We start from the raw sequence: 20738 nt of genomic DNA on the forward strand, positions 1-20738 counted from the left end.
AGAAGTAATGAAAAAGAAGAGAAAAGAGCTGTATGACGAAGGAATGGAGTTTTGGACGTGAGGGGTAGATAAGCTAGTGGAATTTTGTTGGATCTCGTGAACTCATGTGTGTGTTGCACGAGTTAGGCTGGGACTCACGTACATGAGTTTCGTGGTTCCATATATATAAATTTGGTAACATTAATTTGGTACTGTAGTTGCCTATATGTTAGGCGATTTACCTTCAATTGTAATCATTATACATAGGATACAAGGATGCAAGAGTAGTGTAATTACCCTGTTTTAACTTTTGGGATTACCTTATATTTATTTTTTATTAATTGAAATTACATTATTTAAATAAATAATAATAATAAATCCCCAACAAGCGACACGACAGGGAAGGACTTTTGGGGTAGGAAACTCAACCATGGTTAATTGCATGAGAAAACCGTAGTTAAATTCAAGTTGAAGTTAAGTTAAAGTGAGGTTAGGGAGGGAAGAATTGAAATTTGAAGCGAGGAGGAAGAAGCCGCGTTTATGGAGAAGGAAGGTGCGCGTGGGACAAGGTCCTGGACTGCGGCGCCTGATTCTGGAGACAGGGCCGTGGGTTCTACTCTTGTGAACTTCCCCACGCGCATTTCCAACTCGTTGGAGCTCAAAGTGAGATGGTTTGAGAGCACGCGCTGAGAATCGCGTGGGAAAATGCAGGAAGGGGAGGGAAGCAGTGAATTGACCAAATTGGAGCTGAGAGAGAGGGAATCCGGAATGGATGTTGGAGCGTGTTGGGCGGGGCATGAATTGGAAAATTCAGTCACGTGCCCGCCACTCTCCCGTATCATCAGAATTCATGAAGCCGCTTTCTTTCTCTCCATCATCTATTTCTATATTTTTTTTATTCTTTAAAAATACATTATATTTTAATTTTATACTTCATTCCATTTTAATTTTTGTATATTTTTTTTTATAAATGCTTGTGAACTATAATTTTCAATTTCCTTTCGACTTAAAGATAATTACAATAAATCAAAACTTAAAATTATTTATATATGAAAATACTACCTAAACAAATTATAAATAAGTTGTTATTATTATTATATAAACCTGATGAATAGTTTTTAATTAGAAATGTGATTAGAGAGAAAGAAAATGAGCTGTATTTGTGTTAGTTTGAAGGTACAAAGTAAGCATGTGTGTAGGGTTCCAAGACCCAACTCATCAATTTTTATTTTATTTTTCTATGTATATCTGTATCCCATTGACTTAATATATATACTAATTAAAAACACATAATCAAAACCATTTTAAGACTTATTTGCCCCCATCACTTTTCTATATTACTATATATTCCTAAGCATTGAGGCTTGGATCCTAAGCCCACACTAAGAAAAAATCTGAGCCCAATGATCAGATGTGCAACTTTGGAGATAAAAAGAAGTTCCCAAGTTTTTAACCTCATACTTTTTTTTTTTTTTTTTTTTTTACCCTTAATCCACAGTAAAGAATTATTTACCGGTGCATTTTGAGTTCGGCATATCAAATCATGGAGTCCAAATACCTGTTGTGACGTTTTCTGTTGAACTCTAATAAGCTACCGTAAGTTCTATCAGACACACCAACAAAAAGAGATTCACTGTCTGGGCTGAACGATATGCCCGCTATCTCACCAAACATATCAATTTCTTGTCCTTCAACCCAACCTGATTCGGTGTCAAAGATATGCACGAAGTCTGCTGGTTCAGCCATGGCCATGAATCTTCCATCTGAGCTGAATTTCACAGCTCTTATAGCTCCCATCCTCCCTTTTAGAACGGTCATTGGTTCTGACATTTTCCTTACATCCCACAGCCTACAGCTTGTATCTTGGTTTCCTGTTGCCAGAATATGCCCATTTGGATGCCATGCCGAGGTGAAAGAATAGTCTAGGTGCCCTCTGAGGCTCCCAATTGTCTGCTCAAAACCAACCTACCATTTAGCAATCGACTATTTTTTTTTTTTTTCCCTACATTGAAGTACATCCACTGCAAAAGAAAGAAAGTACTCACTCGGCCGGAGTTCGCGTCGGTGATCAAGCAATCTGGATTGTCCCCAAGAACAGCAAGCAGCTTCCCATCTGGACTGACGGATGTGTTCTGTAAAAGAATGGTGTAAGGCCAAATTGTTGAATTATGAAACTGTAACAATGAAAACCTGACTGGGTGGCACTCACATTTACAGACCAGTCGAACGAGAAGCAGCCGAGGGAAGCAAAATTCTCGGCATCGAAAATCCTGACTTTGGCATCATTGTTTGCTGTCATGACCCTTATTTTACCACTGCATTAAAACAATGGTTGGTTGTTCATCTTCTTTTTGTATGCTACTGCAAATATAATAATGATGCTTACACTGAATCTTGATAGATATCAACTGCATTGGTGATGGCATTCTCACTTGCTGTAATTTTTGTGCAGAATGCAACCTGGGGATGATTTAGGTACTGAACGAAGGCACAAGAAAGACAAGAACGTGGTGTTTAGAACCACACAAGGAAAATGTAATGAAAGTTATCAAGTGTGCTTGACTTGCACCTTGCAAATAAGTTCCCCTTGGAAACCACCAGCAACAATTAGATTCTCTTTCACAGCCATGGTGCTTATCTGAACTCTGGAAAGTGACTGAGACCTCAGTCCAGGGAGTTTCTGCAAGCAATCGAAACTATAATTAATATGCACATTTTTTTTTTTTTTTTCTAAAATCAAAACGGTTCCCCAATACTTCCGCTATATGAATGAAGAGTTCATTTCCTTCCATTGTTATTAGAGCAAGAACTCTAAGAGTTCATTTGGAATGGTTCCTAATGCTTCCAATGAGAAAGTGGACCCTCGTTGTTCAAGTTATGAAATCAGTACTTGAGAACAACTCAGTTACTTTCCTTCTATAGATAGGATTGAATTACATCTCATGATATTGTGTTCTCAACTCTTTATTTAGTTAAGTCTTAAATCCCAAAATGATAGGCATATTGTATTGGCTAAAAGAGTCCTTCTCACCCATGAAATTAAAAGACAAGCTCTCACAAGCAAGAGTTCATAACTCACTCAAGATTAAGATCGAGTCGCATATGATCACTATGTAAAATATTAATCTTTTCAATTAACAGATTTATAAAGAGATATTAAATATTTATTGGTCGGTAGTCTTATACAAATTCATTATATAAAATACTCTCACTTGCATGTCTCCACATGAACGGTTTGGAACAAATAATTTGAAACGATTACAAAGTGGGTCGTATCAATAGTGTAACCAGAATAAAGTAACCAACCTTATCCATATACCATAGATACTTTAGATTATTACTTGCACAAGATCTTTTTGTATATCGACACATACGATTCAAGATTACATTAGTAACCTTAAATTTTCATACGATAGATAATATTAAATTGTAAATAAAATAATTAATTAGGATTAGGAGGTTTTAGACCACATACCAAGGTGGGAACAACTGGTTTGGATACATTTAGTACTTCTTTGCTCCTTCGAAGCAATGAAGACCAGTGCAATACTGAATAGTTCTGCATTAGATATACATCATGCTTTGAAGTTGCCCATAACAGATTTCTGAGCTGCACAGATTAACAAATGGTACCAACGTGATATCACTGACTGCACTAGGATGTTTAAAACAAATACAAAGAAGATCCAGGAACAGCGCAGTTCCAAACATTAAAATGGCCATGAACACGAACAAGTATGATAACAAGAACAAAAACAAATGCTATGAACAAGAATCTCAACCTGGAAATGCACAATTGTTGATTTGACAAGCCTCGTATTGAACTGAAAGTCAAAGAAAGAATTCCCCATCTCTACTTGCAAGCATTCCTGTTAAGCAAGAAAAGCACAATATTCGCGAGTTATCTTCAAAGTTTATTCTCCAATCATGCGAAGAAGTGAGGAACAGTAACTCCATAATTTATATTTATTTGAAAAGCAGGAAAGTAAATTAGGGATTCCAAGAGAATCTGAAATTCTATTTACTTCAATCAAACGCAACTAGCTAAACAAAATTGAATTGACGGCTCCCATGAGAAGACCGAGCGACTGACCTTTTCGAGGTCTTGGCGTGGGCGTGAGAGGCTCTCGTAGTTTCTGTACTGTTTCAAACGTGTCTCGCGGCACTTTTCCCTTGTAAAATGAAGCCTCTCCCAAGGTATGCCCTGTATGTCTTTACCATTTCTAGCTTCCAACGCAGACGTATCAGTTCTTGATTTTCTCTGTTAAAGTCGGACATCATTTTCTGTAATTGTTCCCACTCAACAAAACCTCATATAAAAAGGCAAGGATACTATACCATCTCAAAATCATCCTCGAAATCAGAGTCCAGAGATTCCACGTCGCTACTCTGCGTTTCGCCGTTATCAAAATCAGCCACGTCGTAGTAGTCATCGACGAGGTAATCGAGGAAATCATTTCCGAAATTTTCCATCGATCTGCAAAACGAGAGTCCACTTCCGTCAGCGAACTAACAGAATCTGAATCCGCCTCTGAGCTGACGCCGGAAGCGAATGGCTAGAAATGAGTTTCCAAAAACTGATAACAAATATATGTTTAAAGCAACTATCTCAGACACATTATAACTGAAAAATGCTTGCGACGAACCTTTCACCAATGATCGAAAGCGACATTCATCGCAGAAGCGAAGAGCAGAGTCGAACAAACAGTACATTAAAACAGAGGAAAAGAGAGAAACAATACCTAGGAATGTTGAGAAACCGGGTAGAGAATTCCAGGAAGTGTAAATAGCGGCGTCGAAAATGAAATTGAGAGGAGATCACACAAGACCTACCGGGTAAGAAAAATCCGACAGAAAATGCGTCGTGGTAGTAAGAAGAAGAAGAATCGGAGACAAGAAAGAATTTCGAAGTTCAGAAGAAATGAATCGGAGAAACAGATGAAAACAAAGGAAGAAGAAGAAGAAACAGAGAAACGTCTAGAGAACTTTGGATGAAAAGAGCGAGGGAACGCAGAGACTGAAGGCTGTATATATATATATATAGTGAATAAAAGCAGAGGCGTAACAAATCGGATTCCGGGTCGGGTCGGGTCAATGGGAAATAACTAATAAGCCCATGCCAAAAATGATGACGCGTCAAAATATTAGGTGAACAGAATGGTGTTTAGGAAAGGAAAGTTAAGGGGTCTGTTCGTAAATTTGCCTTTGAAATTCTTTTTTAAATATAGTTGGCTTTTTGTTAAAATTGACCGTGCAATTATCATTACGCTTATAATCAAAATAGAATTCAAATCATAAATATATATATATATATTTAAAAATAAATAAATAAATAAATATATGATAAAAAGAAGAAATTACGCAAGTATTTATGAGAAGCATGATTGGTGGTGAAAATGGAGCGAATTTGACCGGCAACTCTTAACGGCCAACCGCTAAATGGAACTGAGAGAGACACTTGTCAGTAAGTTTGATTATTTTTATTATTATTAATTGGACGACATTATCCAGACCCACTAAAAAACATGTCACAATTATTTCCCAACCTTAAAATATCTACAAAATTAAAAAATGTAGTGTGAACGAGTGTGAACAAACGAGATTTAGTATTTTTAATTATAATCTTTTTAAAAAATTATTCCAGATTTATTAAGATTAAAAAATAATTTATAAAGTAACAAATATTAGTGGGGGATAAAAAAAAGATTATATTATTCCTATAATACTAAAAAGGTTTCCGCGTTTAATAGGTTGCTTGCATGGCATCTTGTCATCAATCCACGTGGCTAAGCTTGCTACTTCCACTTCATCCACTCCACTGCTCGACCATTCCCCCCTTGTGAATTTGATTTATTAATAAATAATTACAAATTTTAAGTGAATAATAATTTAAGATATTTTAAGATTTTTTATTTCCTTTAAAATTATATTATATAATATTATATAAAACTTTTTTTTTTTTGACTCAAGTTTTGTCTTTAATCACTTACCTCCATTTTTTCTTGACAAATATTATTTATTCTTTTATGGTTTAATAATAATAATAATAATAATTGGTATGGGGTTATTTTATTCCGGTATATGTATACGCGCTTACATTATTTTTTAAGTGCATTCACATATGTAACAAGACTAAAATAAAATATACATTAGAATTTGACCTAAATTTTTAAATTTTAAATTATTTAAAAAATATTAAAAAATAACACAATTTTTTAAAATCAAATACCATTTTTTTTTTAATTTTGATTATATATATATAGTACCGACCCAGATTCACCACCTAGCAGACATATTGTCCTCTTTGGGCTTTCCCTTTTATGCTTCCCCTTAAGGTTTTAAAACCGTCTGCCACGGGAAGGTTTCCACACAATTGTGGTTTGTTCTCCTCCACAACTAATGTGGGACATCACAGTAAATTTTGGACCATTTCTTGATTTGTACGTGTCATCCTTGTGCAGGGGTCATGCTACTCTTCTTTGTATAGTTCCAATTTTATTGTGATGTTCCACATTGGTTGGGAAGGATAACAAATCACCATTTATAAGGGTGTGGAAACCTTCCCCTAGCAAGCAGACGTGTTTTAAAGAGGATAATATTTGCTAGTGGTGGATCTAGATCGTTACAAATGATATCAGAGCCAGACACCGGACGATATGTCAACTTTCTCATTGTTTCTCGAAGGGGGGTGGATTTGGGGGTGGTCTCACATCTATTCGAGGAAAGAAAGAGTGCCAGAGGACGCTAGACCCCAAAGGGGAGTGGATTGTGATGTCCCACATTGGTTGGAGAGAACAAACCATCATTGTGTGGAAACCTTTCTTATATGAACCAAAAGACATCAATCATACAATATACTTTAATGAAGATGGATATGGATCACCATTATGTGGAAACCTTCATGATATGAACCAAAAGACATCAATCATACAATATATTTCAATGAAGATGGATCTGGGTCGTCAGGTCACTAACTAAAATTTTTATGATATATAGTATTTTATGTATGTATATAAATTATACCAGAGAGACCAACTATTTAGAAGTACAAATATTAAAATTAATATTTTGAAATAATAAAATCAAAAGTAATTCTCGTAATAGCGGTAAGTGAAATGGGAGTAGTTTAAACCATGAAAATAGGGTCGTAAAAGAGCAATATAGGTATCGTGCTGCTGCTAAACGACGTAGTGGAATGATGTACCCTAAATAGTGAAAGTCTAATAGCCGAAAATCTCGTTAGCTTACGATTTGAATTGGAATATATTAAAGTTGAAAGCTTCTCGATGTGCGGAAACCAAAACCAAAACCAGCAACTAAAAGGCATAAATAAAAAGAATCCAAACCTAGCAGCCCCACTCACACTTTAAAGAAGAAAATCAAATAAGTCCCAAAAGTTTAATTTAAATTACTATATAAAAATAAAATTAATTTAATTTAATTTAAATTATAAATTTAGAAATTAAAAAAAAAAAAAAACTTTTTTTACTTTATAATGGGCAGAAGAAAATAGAGAAAATAAAGTAAAAGTTGACACAAAAAAATACAAAATAACAATAAAGAAAAAGGTAGGTATCATATGTGGAAATAACTTTAGGAATATAATTTAATATTCTTTATAATAAAACATAACTATATGATAAAACCTTTTACATTTTATTTCGAATATTCCAATTCTATTTCATAAAGTATTTATGATTTTCCACTTCATTTATTCCTTTTTGTCCTTTTATATAACCTTCATTAACAAAATCAAATTATTAAAAAAATTATTTTAAGAATGTTTTAGGATATGTAATATTATATTATAAAAAAATGTAATTTCAAATTTAAGATGGTATATATATTTTAATTAATAAATGACGCAAAATTGATGCGAGAAATAATAATTATTGTGAATCTAAATCTAAATTCACTCTCGAGAAATAGACACTTGAAATTAAATAATTAAATTTCAAAGGAGTCAGTTGTTTATACACGTGTTAAAAGAAATATTCATCCAAAAAGTCAAAACACACTATTAAAACGTTGAATGTTATATATATATATATATATAATGTTAGGTGAACTTAATTGTCGGTTCTAGTTTAATATTTTCTAAAGTCCATTAGTTATGGGCCTATGGGCCCATTTAGGCCCATACCTTCTGTTCTAACCTTGGAAAATTAACTTTTTTTTGGGCTAAATTAGATTAGGGCCCATTATTTGGCTTGTTCTAAAACGCGTATATTAGGGAGAGATTTCTATTTTCATAAACGATGTGAGATCTAACAACTAACCATTTGATAGAACTGACATTATGAATCGTTGGCCATTATTGTACTCCTATTCAAAGGACGTGTTTAAAAATAGAGTGACTATTAATTATAACGTTAGTCACTGTGGGAAGAAAGAAGTCGTTCCTTTTTACTATAATTTGGTGTAAAGGTAGTTGTTCTAGTCAAAGTAAAATTACCATCGTCTGATTCGAGCAATTCAATCCCAGTGACAACAAAAGACGAAACTTAGAGTGGAAATAAATTGTATCGCACGGTACTATAATTTCAAGGTGAAGCCACCCAACTTTATTGTGGGAGACTTTGTTATACGACGAGTTATGCCAAATACCAAAGATTTAAATAGCGGATGCAACTTTTATTATTTTCTTAATTTTCTAATTTTAACGTTAAAAAAAAAATCAAGCGGGATTAATAGAATAGATCAAATCATACATGTGTTTATAGTTTATTAAATTTATGTTCAAATACCATTATTAATAATGTTTTAAAATAAAAATTATAATGTTTTTAAAGAAATTTTTTTAGACCGACGGTAAAAATTAATAAAGGCGGTAAAAATTGAAAAGTTTCCAAAATGAAATGTAAGGGATAAATAAAAATTGACCAAAGAATCTCATCATCTCCATTTAATTACTCATATAACTAGAGGCATGCATCCTGTTGGAATCTCCAAAACAACCTTTTTCCACTTTTAATAATTTTTTTTATTTTTAATTATTTTTTATTTTATAGGATTGAGCCGAAAAGAAAATTACATTTTTTGATATAAATAGTAACTTTAATGTGAGAATGTCACGTCGGTTGGAGAGAAGAACGAAGCGCCCTTTATAAAAGTGTAGAAACCTTTCCTTAGCAGACACATTTTAAAGCCTTGAGGGGAAATCCGAAAAGAACGTCCAAATATGACAATATTTGTTAGTGGTGAGCTTGGGTCGTTACAAATAGTATTAGAGTTAGACATCGGATGATGTGCTAGCGAGGAGACTGTTCCCTGAAGAGGGTAGACATGAGACAGTGTGCCAGTAAAGAAATTGTTCCCCAAAATGGGTAGACACGAGACAGTGTGCCAGTAAAGATGTTGGACCTCGAAAGGGGTAGACACGAAGCGTTGTGCCAGAGAGGACGTTGGGCGGCGAAGGGGAATGGATTTGGTAGGGTCCCACATCGATTGGAGAAAGAAACGAGTGTCAGAGAGAACGTTGGGCCCTGAAAAAGGGTAGATTGTGAGAATCGGATAACGAAACACCCTTTATAAGGGTGTGGAAACATTTACCTAAAAGACGTATTTTAAAGGCTTGGGGGACCAAAAGAGAAAATACAAAAAGGACAATATCTATTACGTTACATTTAAACCTTTTTTTTCATTTTATTCTTACGATCGCTTCGTTCGAATGTGATATCGGTTCATTCATGTACTATTCTTTTATTCAGGTGTCACAGTGACACTACAATAACTGAAATTGAAAATGTTCGAGAAAAAAATACAAATTGATGTATTTAATCCTATCCCGACTATTATCGATTATTTACATTTTACCTTGTTAAATTGAATAGGTTATTTACAAATTTAATTAAAGGTAAATTTGAGAGAATTACCTAAAAATTAGAAATTAAACTCCAATTTACGAAATTATCCTCCACAAGGATGCTCAACAAACTTGGGGGTTGGAAATAATTAATATATATTAATTTTTAATTGCTGCCTTAATTGATTAAATAAGAGGTTGGATGTCATTTAATGTTTTTTATAAAATTTTTTGGATGCTAGTTATTTTCGTAATTTCCCCTTTATTTTTTTTTTAATTTGTAAAAAAAATAATTTTAATTACTTTTTACCGATCAGGCATAATTAAATTTAACTAAAATTACCGTTTTCAGAAGCAATAAAAAAATAAAAAAGTAAAAATAATTTATAAATGCCCAATATTCGAAAAATTATTTAAATGTTTGGTGGCAAGTGTAACCAAACCAAATTAACATCTCGATCTTGCTTAAGACTGAGCATTAACACATTTCATCAGTAACTAGGTTTAGAGGAAAGTTGGGTAAACACTACACTCGAGCATGACTTCCATACCAAAATTACGACAGTTAACAATATATGTCTGATGTATCTACTTTTTCGTATTTTTGTCCTTGTTCGGTTATACCGTAGCGTTTTTTTTTTCTTTTCAGACCACCACTATAATCATTACTACGTGCTGTTTTATTCTCTTCGATCTCATGTTCTTATACTTTTTATGAAGTCGTGCTAGGAATTAGTGAGTGTAATTAATTAATTTTTTTTTCTACTTAAAAAAATTAATTTTTAAATAGAAAAGGGCAGAGAATTTAGCGTCTATTAATACAAAAATTTCAGTGTTTCATTTTCTAAAAATAGAAATTCCATCCAACTTATAAGATGATTATACGTGAATTATTATTATTATTATTATTATTATTATTATTATAATTAAATAAAAAAGGTAAAATAGATTTTTCATTTTATAAATTAAACAAATCAGAATATTCTCACCAATATATATATATATATATTTTTAAAAGTCAAAAAGTCATATTTTAAAAATATTTATTATCATCTTAAAAAGGGATATTTTAAACACTAATCCATAATTTTTAATTTAGAAAAGAAAAATGCCAAATTAAGATTATTTTAAAACATGAAAATTCGAATATTTAACTTAAAATCATGAATTTATTTTTAAATTGCGTGTTACCGATAATACCCTTCATTTTGGGAAGGGAACTGGCATGAAGACAAGGACGTAGTAGTCTATTCGCAATAAATCAGGGTGTAAATTGTAATTATCTTAATACAGGGTGCACTTTTTGGGGTTTCCGAAAGTGTTGAGGGGATAATTCGTAAATAAAAATAAATTAAAGGATTGAAAAAGGAAAAAAAAGAAGAAAAAAAAAAAACCGGGAGAAAATTTAACGGTGAACGGAGGAAATGGGGAGCCGGGGAAGTTGGGCCGATATTTCCTATATAAACCCCCATGACACATTGCTTTGCCTCATATTTGCATTCTCTTTCTTCCTCGCTCTTGACTCTTAAATCAAAGAGCCCCTCTTTTTTCCTCTCTCTAATGTTTCTATCTCTCTCTCCACTTGTGCATTCAAGGATTCAAGGAGTATCCATGAGGTAAAAATTCTCCAAGCATGAACAACTTCCAATTTTTCCATCTCCTTTTGGCGGAGGAATTTGTTGGCTTCCTCAAGAGCAGTCGCCTTCTAGTAATGAGATTCAAATTGCTTAATTCTTGCCTTTGACTATTGGTTGGTTGCATTAGTTGTGAATCTGTACGTATTATTGATTAGATTTATATTTTGCCGTTCGATCTCTAAGTTAGGTTGTTCTTGATTGCAATCATAATGAGAGATTGGATTCTGGGTTTCGAGTGCTTTTGGTTAGTTATGGCTGGTTTGGTGATTTTGGATAGTGAGGAAGAGGAATTGGTTGAGGCTGTGTGCGGGATTTGTTTTTATTTTTGTTGCCCTAGAGGAATGATGGTTGGTTGCTGTGATTTATTTGGTTTAATGGCGGTTCTCTTGATCTGGAGCGATTTACTGGATTTTCAGTCGAAGTGTCTTGCAGTGTTTTCTGGTACCGTAAATACCTAATTTGTTTGACGTGGGAACGTCTTTGTTCTGTTCTTATCAATTACGCGTCTTGATTGAGTTAGAAGCTGTCCCATAGTTTGCTCCGGGTTTACTTGGTGTTTTATGCCGTGGTGAGCCTGGGGACATTAGTGGTTGTCGTTTTGAACCTCTTTGGAGTTCTGAATCACGTGCGATTTAATAATCTGGATGGTGATTATGGTTTTTTGTTGTATGCAGTCTCAAGTTGTGCATTCTATCTAAAGTTTTGCATTTTACTTGAAACAAATTTTGTCGTGCATACATGACTGATGTTTTTGTATCACTTATCGTAGAAGTTGTTCCCTCTTGCAGAGTTGAGATGTACACATTGAGCCCTACAATGTCGAACCATGATGATTAATTAAGCCTCTGAATTATAACTTGGATCCTTTTTTTTTCCAAATTGATTGTCCTTCTCCGTTTATAGGCGTACACGTATTTCCATTTTAAACATAAATTATGCTGGTGTTTCTTACGTCTCTTCTTATGCTAAATAATTGTATTTCATTCATGTTTGGACTTGCAGTAGAGCGTCGAGGTATATTGGATTTTGATCCTTTTCAAGTTCCTCATTGGAGATAACTGTATCAATAGGGCCTGTTTACAATTTAGTTTTTATGCATTTCTGTATCACATGGGTTCTCGAGGAAGATTACTATTTGATCTTAATGAACCCCCTGTCGAGGATAATGAAGATGGTGATGTTATTGTCTTCCAGCCTCAAAAGGCTCAACCATCTGCAAATTCCCATGCGTCAGACTTATTTCCAGCATCAGGAGGTCCCCAAAGAATATTAAACAACCATGCGTTTTCTCATGCCTCCTCCGTATCAGGTTTTCAGCCTTTTGTTCGAAGTAAACTTGGTTCTAATCCTGAAATGGGAGAAGAACAAAAGAAAATGTCAGATCAAAATTCCAAGGTTACCTCATCATCCAAGTTAAACAATGTTGAGACTGCAACACCCACATTAGTTTCAGGTTCTAGAGACACTCAATCAGTGGAAAGGGAAGAAGGAGAATGGTCTGATGCTGAGGGTTCTGCAGATATAAATGGAGGCAGTGTTTTGCGTAAACAGTTAAGACCTTCACAAGAGCAGGGCTTACTTTCTCCTTCCCACGACGTTTCTGTGAACAATTCCTGCAACACCAAAGTTTCTGATAGTACCATAGATAAAAGTAGTAATCATGTACCTTCAATAACAGATCCAGAGCCAAATGATCGGAAAAACAACAGTATCCTAAATACAGAAAACAATGTTAAACTTGATACCTCCACAGATAGTGTTCAGGAAGAAACTGGGTTGCCTTCAAAACAAAGAGAAGTTAAGGGCATTGAAGCAAGTCATGCTATAAAATGTGCTAATAATCCTGGAAAGAGGAAAATAGATCAACATCTAGAAGCCAAGCTTGGGAAGAAGCGTAGTAGGCAGACAATGTTTCTTAATTTAGAAGATGTGAAGATGGCTGGGCCTATGAAAACTTCAACGCCTCGAAGGCAAGCATTTCCACCTCCTATAACCACGCGCATTGTGAAGGAAGTTCATAGTGCAACCCAAGTTAATGAACGTGTTGGGGAAAAACAGACTGTTAATAAAGACCAGAAACAAGGTGATGTTTCAAGTCATGAAGGAGTAGGCATTTCCTCGGAATCTGGTGAATCAAAATTGGACAGTAATGGTGATATGAGTTCTGGATTACTAGCTCGGCCAAACAGGCCAAACAATGATGGAGATATCCCAGTAGAGGCACCTTTACCACCAATTCCCAGACAGGGTTCATGGAAGATACCTATGGATTCAAGGGTGCAGAGGAATATGCAGGTCTCCAATAGGAAACCAGCTATATCTAATCAAAGTTCTTCTGACCACAAGCAGATAAATAAGAAGCATCTTCCGGCCAAGAAGCAGAATTCTGTTAGTAGTCATCAAGACTCATCAGTTGAACGACTTATACGGGAGGTGACCAATGAAAAGTTTTGGCATCACCCAGGTACAATTTATTTTCTACACGATCTATGATTTTCTGAACTGACTTCTTTTCTACTGCTCAGTGTTGATTTCATTCAAATTTACATCATTATGCCATTGTGCTCAAAAGTTCCCTTCTAATTCAAGATTGGTTCAGCTGTTTTAACTTGCAAACATTTTAAATTTTGCAGCCTAGAAAGGTTGTGCATTTTATATACAGCTGAATTTTACTCTCTAGTTTTCATTATCGAGTACTTTTTTTTTAATGTATATGAGGAAGAAATTGGATTGTGAAACTATGGCGTTAGTATAATTGAGTTAGTTGGGTTGCCATTTACCTGCTTATTTTGATTCTCTATCCTATTCTTACTGAAATTGTGGATTAAGTTGGATGCCTCTAGTATGATGTTTATCAAGCTTAAGCCCACACATTACAGATGGGATCCTACCACTACATGAGGCGGGTCTTCCTCTAGGGAGCCTGCAGGATGTAAGGACATCCTTTCATATTGAGTATTGAACTACAAATTTCCTTTATGCTCGAGCGAATCACTATTTTCTGTGAAAAATAAAATGCACTCTTTTCTGTGACAACTGTTTGTTTTTCTATTTTTTCTCTCGCCCTGAATAGTTAGGCTTTTCATGCAGTTAGATCTTGGTTTTAGGGATGAAATAATGAAATATATTTAAGTACTGGTGATACTATAACAATAAAACAACAGTTCTCGCTCACGGCCACCTGTTTATTGTAAATTTTAATTTTGTGGTTGGACAATTGTTCTAAACCAATTTATTTATTTTTGTATTGTTCTCCCTGTCATGTAACTGAATGCATTATCATGTACCAGAGGAAACTGAACTCCAGTGTGTTCCCGGTCGATTTGAATCTGTGGAAGAATACATCAGAGTATTTGAACCTTTGTTATTTGAGGAGTGTCGGGCTCAACTTTACAGTACGTGGGAGGAACTCTCTGAAACATTCTCAAGAGATACACATGTGATGGTTCGTGTCAAGAATATTGAAAGGAGGGAAAGAGGTGCTTATTGTTAGCTTTTATATTTTCACTATTATTTTTTTTTTCAACTTTTAATTAATTTCATTTTTAGCTATTTAGCGAGTTAAAAGTTTCACTGCTATGTTTGGGTTAGTTTCATAACTAGAACAAGAAAAAGTAGGGTTGAAATTTTAGTTTAGTAATATGTTGGACATTTTGGAACATATTGAAGTTGGTTTAAGTGATAAACGGTGCCTGCCATATGATGAACTTTTCTAATTTATGTATTTAAGATTTATTGTTTTGTCATTCGTTTTGTTGTATAAATTATTGTTGTCATCAGCATCATGAAGCTATCTGCAGTTGTGTTCCTAAGTCTTCCCCTTGTGTGGAAGAGGGTAATCCCCTTTTTCTTGTTTGTCAAAGTCTGGTATACTAAAAATGAAAATTGCACACAGAGCCAAAAGCAATACTTTCTTTCATGTACACAGCAATCTAGTTGCTAAACTTGGCTTATTTTCTTAGGATGGTATGATGTAATAGTTCTTCCTGTGAACGAGTGCAAGTGGTCATTCAAGGAGGGTGATGTGGCAGTTCTTTCATGCCCCAGACCTGGTTCAGGTTTGATATAATGTTCCTTTCAAGCTTGTAATATGACGTGAGTGCTTTTACATTATGTCTGTATTCTTGCTAAAACTATCTTTAAATATGCTGAGCAGTCCGATCAAAGAGGAATAATACTATGTCTGTGGAGGATGAGGAAGACCCTGAATCTGGTGGACGTGTGGCTGGAACTGTTCGGCGACACGTTCCCCTTGACACTCGTGACCCGCCAGGCGCCATCCTGCACTTTTATGTTGGGGACTCATACGATCCTAGTAGGCAAGTTAATATTCAATTTCATGATGGTTGTTTCCTTGTCATCTTTTGTTGTCTATGCATTATTGTTCAAAATGAATATGACCTCTTGTAGAAAATTTTGTGAGAAAAAAGATTTTTGGAACTTTTCTTTTCTTATGGACTGTACTAGTGAGGTCCTCGTTAACTCTTTATTTCAAAATACAGTTACAATCTTAGTGATGTTGCTGTTAACCTTTAAATGATCCGTGCCTATAATCTTGCTTGAAGGTACTTGTCAAGTATCTTCTCAATGTTGTTCTGAGCGGTGCCATATGAATTCTACTTGGAAGTATCTTCCAAATTCTATAATCTCATGCAGCACTGCTGCAAAGATATTAGCACTGCTTCATTATTGATTTTATGGTTGTACTTTTGAGTTCGGGTTATGAAGAGATACTGAAAGATTAATTTACACAACTTATTTACCCAGTTAAAGTATTTATTTTGGGAATGAAGTGGGTTAAAAGTAGGATATTGTGTTTTGAATATGAATGAGGTTTGCATGGGACTTGACATTTTTTTAGTGTTGTAGAAACATTTGAAGATAAATTACGGTTTGATTTGCACAAACTTTTCTTCAAGGATGCTATTTTGGAAAGTCTGTCTATAGTTTGATTTATGACGAAGATAGTTGTGAAAGGAAGTTAAATGTTTTGCATCGAATTGATTATTGCATATTTTATCTCTCATACCTTGTGTCACTTTTATTTCTATTAGTAAAAAGTGTTATTGTTGGAATATTTTGAAGTATTATTAAGCTTCGTAGTAGTCATTGTCTGTCTCCTCAATGCATGGATTTGATGCTGTGGATTTCTTGTAATTAGTGGCGATATTATTTTTGGGAAGCTATTTATTTTATTTCTTTTATTATAAAACTTATTTTCTTAAAAAATTCTTGTGGGGTAGGGCATTCCTTACACCCAACCTTGTAATTATATGAATTACTCTTATAATGTTGGGCGATTTTCATATTATTACTATTTCTGAATTGCAGGATTGAAGAAGATCATATAGTTAGAAAACTTCAGGCAAAGAATGTTTGGTTTTTAACAGTGCTCGGTTCTCTTGCAACAACCCAGCGAGAGTATGTTGCCCTACATGCATTTCGTCGGCTCAACATGCAGGTAATGGTCAGAATTTATTTGGATTAAAAGCCGCCTTATATCCCCTTTAAATTGTTATCACGAATCTAATTGTTTACCATATGTATCAGATGCAATCTTCAATCCTTCAGCCTAGTCCTGAACAATTTCCGAAGTATGAGCAACAGTCACCTGCTGTGCCTGAGTGTTTCACGCAAAATTTTGTTGAGTATTTGCATAGGACCTTCAACGGACCCCAGCTATCTGCAATCCAATGGGCAGCAACACATACAGCTGCTGGTACAAGCAGCGGGACAGTCAAGAGGCAAGAACCATGGCCTTTTACACTCGTCCAAGGTCCTCCTGGAACAGGTAAGACCCATACAGTTTGGGGAATGCTAAATGTTATCCATCTGGTTCAGTACCAGCATTACTATACTTCCTTGCTTAAGAAACTAGCACCAGAAAGCTATAAACAAGCTCATGAGAGCAGCTCAGATCATGTCTCTACTGGATCCATTGATGAGGTACTCCAAAACATGGACCAGAATCTTTTCCGCACTCTTCCCACACTGTGTCCTAAACCTAGAATGTTAGTCTGTGCACCTTCAAATGCTGCAACAGATGAGCTTCTTGCACGTGTTCTTGATCGGGGGTTTATTGATGGGGAAATGAAGGTTTATCGACCTGATGTGGCTCGAGTTGGTGTTGATTCACAAACACGTGCAGCCCAAGCAGTTTCAGTTGAGCGTAGAACAGAACAACTTTTGGTCAAAAGTAGAGACGAAGTCTTAAGATGGATGCACCAGCTAAAAGTTCGCGAAACTCAATTATCTCAGCAAATCAGTAATCTTCAGAGAGAACTCAATGTTGCTGCGGCTGCTGTTCGCTCTCAAGGATCTGTTGGTGTGGACCCTGATGTTCTGGTGGCTCGTGACCAAAATCGAGATGCATTGTTGCAAAACCTTGCTGCTGTAATAGAAGGTAGGGATAAAATTTTAGTTGAGATGTCACGCCTACTTATTTTAGAAGGCAGGTATCGATCTAACAGCAATTTCAATATGGAGGATGCACGAGCTAGTCTTGAGGCTAGTTTTGCCAACGAGGCCGAGATAGTTTTCACCACAGTGTCAAGCAGTGGTCGCAAATTGTTTTCTCGACTATCTCATGGTTTTGACATGGTAGTCATTGATGAGGCAGCCCAAGCCAGTGAGGTAGCTGTTCTTCCACCGCTTTCTCTTGGGGCAGCAAGGTGTGTGCTTGTTGGAGATCCCCAGCAGCTCCCAGCCACTGTTATCAGTAAAGCAGCTGGAACATTGTTGTACAGTAGAAGTCTCTTCGAAAGATTCCAGCAAGCAGGATGTCCCACTATGTTGTTATCGGTGCAGTATAGAATGCATCCTCAAATACGTGATTTCCCTTCAAGGTACTTCTACCAAGGGCGCCTTACTGACAGTGAAAGTGTTGCTAATTTACCTGATGAGACATACTATAAAGACCCTATACTTAGACCTTACACTTTCTTTGATATTACGCATGGGCGGGAATCTCATAGAGGGGGATCTGTTTCATATCAAAATATTCATGAAGCACAATTTTGTCTTCGTTTGTATGAACATCTACAGAAAACCGTGAAGTCGTTAGTCTTGGGTAAAGTTTCAGTTGGTATAATAACACCATACAAGCTCCAATTGAAGTGCCTCCAACGTGAGTTTGAGGAGGTTCTGAACTCTGAAGAAGGGAAGGATCTATATATTAATACTGTAGATGCTTTCCAAGGTCAAGAAAGAGATGTGATTATCATGTCTTGTGTGCGTGCCTCCAGCCATGGTGTTGGTTTTGTTGCAGATATTCGTCGAATGAATGTAGCACTGACCCGAGCAAGGAGAGCTCTTTGGGTAGGCTTCAATTTTTCTCTCTTAAGCTATTGCAGTCTCTCTCATACCCATACATAGGTACTTTTACTAATAGCTGACAATTTGAATATTCTAATATGATCTTTTGTTAAACCAGGTAATGGGCAATGCTAATGCTTTGATGCAGTCTGATGATTGGGCTGCGTTGATCACTGATGCGAAGTCAAGGAACTGTTACATGGATATGGAATCCCTTCCGAAGGATTTCCTCGGACAGAAGGGATCCACTCAATCTACTTTGCCTGGGAAGAACTCTTCCAACACTAGGGGCCCGAGATCAGTTCTTCCAAGACATAGGTCTCTAGATATACACGTGGAGTCAAGGTCTGGAACACCATCGGAAGATGATGAGAAATCAAACTCTTCAGTAATTACTAGGAATGGAAATTACCGGTCTTCTAAGGCTGCCGTAGAGACTTCCCCAGAAGATTTTGATCAGTCAGGTGACAAACTGAGAGACACTTGGCAATATGGTATGCAGAAAAGGCAAAGTTCTGCTGGGACAGTTGGGAAGAGAGATGTTTAATCAATGGCTCTCTGAATTGGTTTCAATGGTTCAGAGGAAACCTTTTGGTTAATATTATGTGTGCATCCGCATGAGGCTCAGCTTTTGAAGCCTATCCTGCATGCTGATCCCTGGCAGTGTCTGAGTATGTTATTGTCTTGACAATCCTAAGCCTATTTGATTGAAGATAAGAAGTGCAAAAGCATGCAGAATAGGGAAATAAGTTACACAGCATCTGCAGACATCTATTCTGGGGGGGATCCGTTTCTTTGATTTAAGTGTATACTTTTGGGTTACCAGCATACTGAGAAAGGTGAGCCTGCTGTTTTGAGACTGCTTATCATGACGTTTGGCGACTTAGATCCTTCTTTTTTCATAGTATTTGTGTATGCATGTTTAGGAATCAAATGATGGCATCTGGATGTGTTCGTTCTATCACGAGAACTAGAGAGCCACAGGCTGTAATGGGAATTGAATTGGGTGCCTGTGGTCAGTCAAAATACTGTCCTCAAATGGCCATGACACGCTATTGGTCTTTGATGATTGAACCCTCGTGGAGGTGGAGATCGACTCGGGAGCTGGCCGAGGTAAATTCATATGTAAGATGGTCAATGAACATTGTTTTGGACAAATAAGTGCGTAAAGATGACACAAGTAAGAAGCTGAAGGGTTGCAATATTGTGTTTTCTCGGCCTTTTTAGAGGGAACACTTTTCTCAGCCCTTGTGTAGTTAGAAAATGATTCAGGGGAGCTAAAGTTATATGGGGGGCTACAGCAGCAGGGAATAGGAAACAATTGTACAGAAACTAATGGGGGAGAGCACAGGTTGTGTTGCAAGGCATCAAAATTTTGAATGGCGTTAAATGCCAAGTTGGGTCGTACATAAACCCCGCCTTCATTTGAAATTATAGCGATTCTTTTGTTGCAGTTCCCTCATTTTCGACCCAATTCCTAAATTCTTCATTACATATTAATATTTGTATGAGTTATGAAATTGTGCAGTTGTTGAACAGGAAAAACAACATGGCACATGGGAGAGGACTGAGGTTAATGGTATGACATGGGCTGTGTTTTCTTCTTTCTTGGAAGCTTGCATTGGGTAAGTAAGTAAAGTGTATGAAACTGTTGGGGAGCACCTTTCTTTACTTCAAATATAAAGAAAGGGAATCTCTTTACTTCAAATAGAAAGATAGCGATAATAGAGCGATAATAGAAAGTAGTAGTGGTGGGGAGAACCTTTCTTTCACATGCCCCCTCCCCACCCACACACACACACACACACACACACACTAAGTTAGGAGCCTCTATTGAGATTGACTACACAACTATTTGGTGATTAATAAGATGTGTTATCAATTACATTTTCAATAATTGTTTAAACTGAAATTTAATTTCTAATTTATGTTTCTATATCTAACCATTTTTTTTTCTCTGACCTCTAACTTTTCACCTAGGTATCGATTTAGACAAACCAAGT

The 20738-nt window shown here is 35.9% G+C and overlaps 2 protein-coding genes and 1 pseudogene across 4 annotated transcripts; 1 reads left to right on the top strand and 2 right to left on the bottom strand.

The window, feature by feature from the left end:
* Positions 1-1278: 1278 nt before the first annotated feature.
* LOC111480275 (uncharacterized WD repeat-containing protein C2A9.03-like) lies at positions 1279-4955 on the bottom strand. Its single transcript, XM_023125224.1, has 10 exons — positions 4722-4955; positions 4318-4456; positions 4073-4240; positions 3762-3848; positions 3455-3589; positions 2549-2659; positions 2366-2457; positions 2189-2294; positions 2025-2111; positions 1279-1929 (listed from the first exon to the last, which is right to left on the bottom strand). Exons 2-10 carry the CDS (start codon positions 4450-4452, stop codon positions 1516-1518), a joined length of 1335 nt encoding a protein of 444 aa, XP_022980992.1. The 5' UTR covers positions 4453-4456; positions 4722-4955; the 3' UTR covers positions 1279-1515.
* A 1439-nt stretch (positions 4956-6394) lies between these two features.
* Positions 6395-6504, bottom strand: LOC111481341 (annotated as a pseudogene).
* Positions 6505-11203: 4699 nt separating this feature from the next.
* LOC111480228 (uncharacterized ATP-dependent helicase C29A10.10c-like) lies at positions 11204-20629 on the top strand. 3 transcript variants are annotated; one of them, XR_002717772.1, is made up of 9 exons: positions 11204-11400; positions 12424-13885; positions 14712-14900; positions 15384-15479; positions 15578-15740; positions 16753-16882; positions 16972-18738; positions 18854-19574; positions 19662-20629. XR_002717772.1 is itself a non-coding variant. In XM_023125152.1 (8 exons), exons 2-8 carry the CDS (start codon positions 12532-12534, stop codon positions 19280-19282), a joined length of 4128 nt encoding a protein of 1375 aa, XP_022980920.1. In that variant the 5' UTR covers positions 11204-11400; positions 12424-12531; the 3' UTR covers positions 19283-20629. The 3 variants fall into 3 exon arrangements, 1 of the variants encoding a protein (XP_022980920.1); XR_002717773.1 differs by having other exon boundaries at positions 12427-13885; XM_023125152.1 differs by having other exon boundaries at positions 18854-20629.
* Positions 20630-20738: the final 109 nt, after the last annotated feature.

Source organism: Cucurbita maxima, unplaced genomic scaffold (genome assembly GCF_002738345.1).
Source record: "Cucurbita maxima cultivar Rimu unplaced genomic scaffold, Cmax_1.0 Cma_Scf00006, whole genome shotgun sequence".
NCBI lineage: Eukaryota > Viridiplantae > Streptophyta > Magnoliopsida > Cucurbitales > Cucurbitaceae > Cucurbita > Cucurbita maxima.